The sequence below is a fragment of the Lathyrus oleraceus genome, chromosome 4 (genome assembly GCF_024323335.1).
Source record: "Lathyrus oleraceus cultivar Zhongwan6 chromosome 4, CAAS_Psat_ZW6_1.0, whole genome shotgun sequence".
Lineage (NCBI taxonomy): Eukaryota > Viridiplantae > Streptophyta > Magnoliopsida > Fabales > Fabaceae > Lathyrus > Lathyrus oleraceus.
The window spans coordinates 429,680,646-429,686,516 of NC_066582.1; the positions used below are offsets into that span (position 1 = coordinate 429,680,646).

A 5,871-nucleotide genomic window follows, 5' to 3' on the forward strand; every position below is an offset into this window, starting at 1 on the left:
CTACTCTTATAGAAGCATTAAAACATATTAAAATGATGTCTAATATTTGTAAACAAAAAATTAATAAGGCATTCATACGATCATATATTAGTTATTTAATTATATTTAATCAGGTTTTATATCTAATTATTAATTTAAAACATCTTGAACGGACATAGATGTAACGATTGCATGAACACATGCAATTATAACTACATGCAATCCATCTTGGTAGCAGATCAACTGATCTGATGCGTGTGCTGCATTTAATTCATTTTTAATATAGACATGTATATGTGCAGTTCTAACTACATAGTACATGCAAGCAACTGATTTGATAGACACGTTGCATTAACACGATTCTCAATACTATTATAGACATGAAACTTGTGTGGATTTTGCTATTACCAAGCTATGTTTTGTTGAAATAATTCCAACTGAGAATTGAAAAGTCACTCCAATGCATATTGTGCTAAAGCTCTCTTCTGATAGAGGAACAATGCATAAACGAAACAGGGGAAAAAGAAAAGAAATGGAGTTCCTACGGCTTAATGAAAACTATGAAAGAGTATATACAAAAAGCAACCATAAAATATAGTTAAATGTTGTACAATTACTATTTGCTGCAGCCTTGATTCAACCCGCCATAAGGTAGGGAAACTATCTTTCAAACTTGCTCTATTGTAGTTGTCACTGTTGTCTGTGAATATGTAAAACAGCAACCTCAGTCCCATTGTCTTCAATTCATTATCAAAGTTTCCTTGATGCCCTAACATTGTAGTCGTGCTTAATTAGATTTGACCTCAGCAACATGGAACGGACATCGCGATCAAATTCCCTTCCAGTTTCTAGCACCCTTTGAAATGTGGCATTCCTTTGATCTGCGTGCCGTGCATACAATATTTTGTTGTGTGAATCAATTCGAGCCTGCACAGATCCGAAAGGTTCCAAAAATCATGAGCTAAGTCCAAGACAGATTTTTCTTTAAGCATTGAAAATTTTAAAATCATATGCCAAATTCATTTGGGCATCCACAAATATAATGAGAATCATGCAATACTAATATTTGTGTAATTTTCTAAAATTCAGGCTGGTTGATCTATGAACCACAACATGAAACAAGGCATAGTAACTCAAACCAGACCTGTATCTGATTATCAGTAATCAATGCTTCGAGTTCTTTCTCAAGTCCAACAACAGTTGTCTTGAATGCATTAGCCATCATATTCAAATCAACAGACACAAATGGGTGTGTATACTGGATAAGGGCTTTGTGACGAATTAGATCATAAAGTGTCTCGACATGGTCATGCAAATGTATATCAAGTGACAGATTTGCTTTGAGGTTCCCAAGGTATTCCAGACAGGAAGCATAGTGGCTGCAAAGACAAAGAAAAGTGGACATTATTTACTTCAGAGACAGAGATATCAAACGAAGTGTGTGATACTAACAATTTGAGCAAGATAAAAGACATAACAAGTCCGCTATTGCCCATTATCCATATAATCAAAATCAAAATCCGGTTTTAAAATGTTTTAATTTTCTGAGCACAAATTGAAAGGACAGAATAAACTAACCCCATAAATATCATTTAAGTTTAACTATCAGTGTCTAACGAATTCACAGCTATATTCTCTTATGTAAATATTCCAATCCATTATTTTAAACTTTGGTCATTTTTCAGCCAAGCAGCTTAGTACTCCACATGATGAAATGCCCAGTGCAACTCGGCCTAATCAAGGCTCGTAAATTTACCTTTAATTCAGTTAAGCGTAGAAAGAACAAAAAAGTGATGTGTAGTGAGCAACATCACATAGACCATGTGAATTAAGACAAGAGACCATGTGAATTAAGATAAAACTGTGAGTCTAAATTATGTGATGGAATAGAAGTGTATAATATACCACATACCTATAGTTATCCTAATTACCATAATTACTGTACTGTACAGCATACAACTACCCCAATTATATTTTTACTAATAGAAAACATAAGAGAATAGCAGAGAAAACATAAGAGAATAGCAGAGAAAACATAAGAGAATAGCAGAGAAAACAGAGAGCACTTGCACCCACTTACCTTGAGTAAAAGTCATTAATCAGTTCCCTTACTTCAGGTACTAACTCTAAGAAATTCCGGAAGTTGGAATTATCGATAACTTTACTCTGCAAAATATAAGTAATAAAATCATGAAGACAGTGCCATCAATGTCTGAGTAGTTATTTATAAGAAGGATTATCACGAAAATATATTGTAGAACTTGCCTTTAACTCCGCCCTATCAAATGTTGCAAGTGCACAAAGTCCCCCATATGTTGCAACATCTTGAGATGCAATTACATCATTATAGTGACTACTCAGTTCTGGGCCTGTTTCTAGAAACTGCATTAAATCATGGAAATGTGATTGCCAAAGAAAAGTTAATAGGCTATCATGCATCAAACAATGATAAATGAATATCCTCAAACTCCGGATCAGAGTTTTACAGATCACGCAGTAGTCCTTGAGTGATCTAGTATTCTGAGCAGAATTAGAGTCAAAAAGAGAGAAAAGGAGAAGACCTTTCGAGCAGCAAGCTTATACTTTTTGGCCTCTAGATTTGCCAATCCTGCGGCACATCGTAGCTTGGAAATTATTATCGGGTCAAGAGCATCTGTTCCCTGTTCAGCCTTGCTAACATAGCTTGAGACATGAGAAAATTGCCCCATCTCAATGCTGACGAGAATCGTACTCAAACACATATGAACTATATGCTTTGACGTAGTGCAATAATCCCGGGTACGGACATAACTTTTAAAAGCATCTCCTAGTTGACCATGAGAATAGTAAAAATCTCCAAAATCGTTGTATCCCATTCGTATACTTTCTTTAATCAAGTTTGTCTGAAAAAAATAAACGAAATCCTGAACTAGAGGGCGAGTATAAGCAGTAACAGTAGTTTAAGTAAGGTAGTTAGAAAAGGAAAGGAAAGAGCGGGACATATTAAAATATCATATTAAATGAGGCAGTCCCAGTAAGTAAACCTATTTATGTAGCTCGATATTTGTATCCTTACTTTTTGGGTTTGGGTGAAATCTATCTAGCCACTTTATAATGCCAATTATGGAAAATTACACTTTCATATGTCAAACACCTAGCTCTAGATATAAGGTAAAGCTCCACTCAGACACTAATTCAGAACTCACAACAATATCAAATAAAAATAACTTGACAACACAATATAATCGTGAATGATTGATATGTTTCCTCCAATTACTAAAACAGAAACCAATTATAAGGTTAAGCAGAATTTCCAGCCTGATGGTACACAATTGCTAACCCCAACCATCTACCCTACATGGTACACACAACTATCTGCACAAACCTTTCTTTTCATCAACACAACACCATCAAAATATCTCTGGATACATACATAACCCACTAACTGCAACTAACTACAAAAGAAAGCAAGGAAAACGTAATGTACTGATGCTCTATCCAAACAAAAAGTGAAACCTACAGCAAGCCCGCAAAGCTTCTGAATGTAATACAATCAGTCAAAACCAGAAGCATCAACAGAACACAAACGTCACACAAATTCCAACCAATAACAATACAAAAATTGAAAGTATCTGGTCCAGCAAAACAGTTTAAATAAATAAATCAGGATTTTGGATCCTTTAAAATAAGGGCACACTTAAACACTTTAGAAGGGTGAACTGTGAAGTGCAAGTAATAGTAGTTAACAGTTGACATTGTGATAAATACAACAAACTAAACAGTCATCAAATCTCAATCAACACCCAAATTTTTTTACTATTAATAATATTAGCTATTTTGCATGATGCTTGTGTTAAGATTAAGGCCTTATTTGGATAAACAACTTAATTGAGTGTTCATCATGTATCAACAAAAGATAAAATCAAAAGCGTGAAAAGAGAAAAATACCCTATAAGCATTAAGCTCATTCTCGAGTCTCTCTTTCTTCTGTTCAGCCTTTCGATCAACCCCTTCACACCAACTCAAATCCATCTCATAGTTTGGACCCAACCTCCCGTTAATCTTCTGCACAACTTCCCTAAACAACTGAGTATTCTCTCCCTTCTTAATCTCATCATACGCCATGCGAAGTGTGTCAAGCTGTACCGTAGGGTTCTTGCTTTTGTTAGCAATGAATAGCAACCGCATGATCTTCGTCCGCCCTGAGTATAGAGCCGCGTACGCTTCGACGTCGAGTTGATCGCCGCTCATGATTGCCCTCCGACTACGCTGGTCGCTCTCTTCGCCGCCGTTCGCGTAGATTTCGTCGATCATCGTGCCGGAGGTATCGTCGTCTCCGTCCATCGAGGGGAATTGGGATTAGGGTTAGGGTTTGGGTTGGGGAGTTTGTTTGGGTGTGGTGTGACTCACTGAGTTACTATGTGGTCTCGGATGTGAGAGTGGTTATGTTCGGAGATCCAATTGCTTAGTGCTTGTCCTTCGTATTAGTACTTCCGTGAACACTACTGTCGGTATAAGGACCTACGTCGAAATAGACAAGACACAATAAGATTTCTTTAATTCATTTTCGCCATTAATTTATCCATCGATTTTAGTTAAACACGTCGAAGATCATAAATTTTGGAGATATATCTCTGAATGCAGAGCAATCACATTTTGTTTAAATATGTATTTGAAGATGTATTTCTATAATAACTTTTATTTTAAAAATCATTATTTTACTCTCAATAAATTTTCCAAAAATGCATATTCGAACCGGTTTTAATTCATATAGTTCAAGTTAAACTCCTCCTCATTTCTTTTTTATTTGATACAATTTCACAAATGCTTGAGAGAGTTGGTGAATAACAATTAACTACGTTATTTTTTAAATTTCAACACTATTTCTACCTCATTGCAATCAATCACATGACTTTCCATTAACTTCATTCAAATTTTCTTGGTAAATTTCTAATTTTCTTTCTATTTTTGAGTTGTGATGCATGTATTAGGTAAAATAGGTTGTTTAAAATGCATTATGTTGTAGTTATATTCAAAATAGGTAGCTTGTATAAACATGCATTCATATTTGTTGGTGTTTAAGGAATCATATGAGATCTCCGAATTTCGCCTTTCCTGTTTTGCAAAGATGCATCTCCAGATTTTACTTGCCTGGATTTTGATATGATTTTCTAGTTTGTATTATAGGTACAATGGCTTAAAACCATGACAGATTAAGGTAAGTCGTGTACCCAACATGCGTTTGTTCGTAGGGAGATGATGTAACACCCCTTTTTCTATCCCAAAATACTTAACATTTAATCAGAGTGAATAAGCACGCATATAAACAAAAGGGCGTCACATCGACGTTTTCAAAAACCAACAGCTTTCAAAAACCAAACATCATTCATTATCAATATACAATACATCTGGTCATTTAAAATAACACATTTCAAATATCATGAATATACAAGTATATGCGTTCGTAGCGGAAAATAATGAATATTCATGCATTTCATAAAATGATTCATGTCCCATACCATGATCATCTCTCAATAATCTCCTCAAGATAAAATAAAACCATATCTAGACTATTTGGCACTATGGCCTCTCAAACAACAATTGCAAATGAACATGTTCACAAGTAATAACATAATACATATCCAAATAAGATATGAGTTCAATACTACTAATTTACCCCGTGTTACATGACCAGAGCATTGACTCACTACCTAGTCTCTAAAACCAAAACACGGAAACTCTCCGGCTAAATCTCGAGTGAGCTACCGTCCACTTACTTCAGTAATACTACTCTTGAATATCTACACGATGCCCATGTAAAGGCAACATTCAAACAGAAGGGTGAGAATTCAAATTATTATGAAGAAGTATAAGGCACAATGATTAAATCAACAATTAACGGAATTCATCACA

The 5,871-nt window shown here is 35.1% G+C and overlaps 1 protein-coding gene across 1 annotated transcript; it reads right to left on the reverse strand.

Moving 5' to 3' along the window:
- Nucleotides 1–417: 417 nt before the first annotated feature.
- On the reverse strand, nucleotides 418–4,502 carry LOC127075868 (COP9 signalosome complex subunit 1). Its single transcript, XM_051017367.1, has 6 exons — nucleotides 3,907–4,502; nucleotides 2,541–2,861; nucleotides 2,245–2,361; nucleotides 2,060–2,145; nucleotides 1,124–1,358; nucleotides 418–906 (listed from the first exon to the last, which is right to left on the reverse strand). Exons 1-6 carry the CDS (start codon nucleotides 4,300–4,302, stop codon nucleotides 730–732), a joined length of 1,332 nt encoding a protein of 443 aa, XP_050873324.1. The 5' UTR covers nucleotides 4,303–4,502; the 3' UTR covers nucleotides 418–729.
- Between the last annotated feature and the right edge of the window lie 1,369 nt (nucleotides 4,503–5,871).

Bases quoted from the DNA above. Each gene is read 5' to 3' on its own strand.
- LOC127075868 (XM_051017367.1), bottom strand. From the start codon at position 4,302: ATGGACGGAGACGACGATACCTCCGGCACGATGATCGACGAAATCTAC. The intron at 2,362-2,540 runs GTCTTCTCCTTT...GATTTAATGCAG, and splicing joins ATAAGCTTGCTGCTCGAAAG to TTTCTAGAAACAGGCCCAGA. The intron at 2,146-2,244 runs GCAAGTTCTACA...TATATTTTGCAG, and splicing joins TTGATAGGGCGGAGTTAAAG to AGTAAAGTTATCGATAATTC.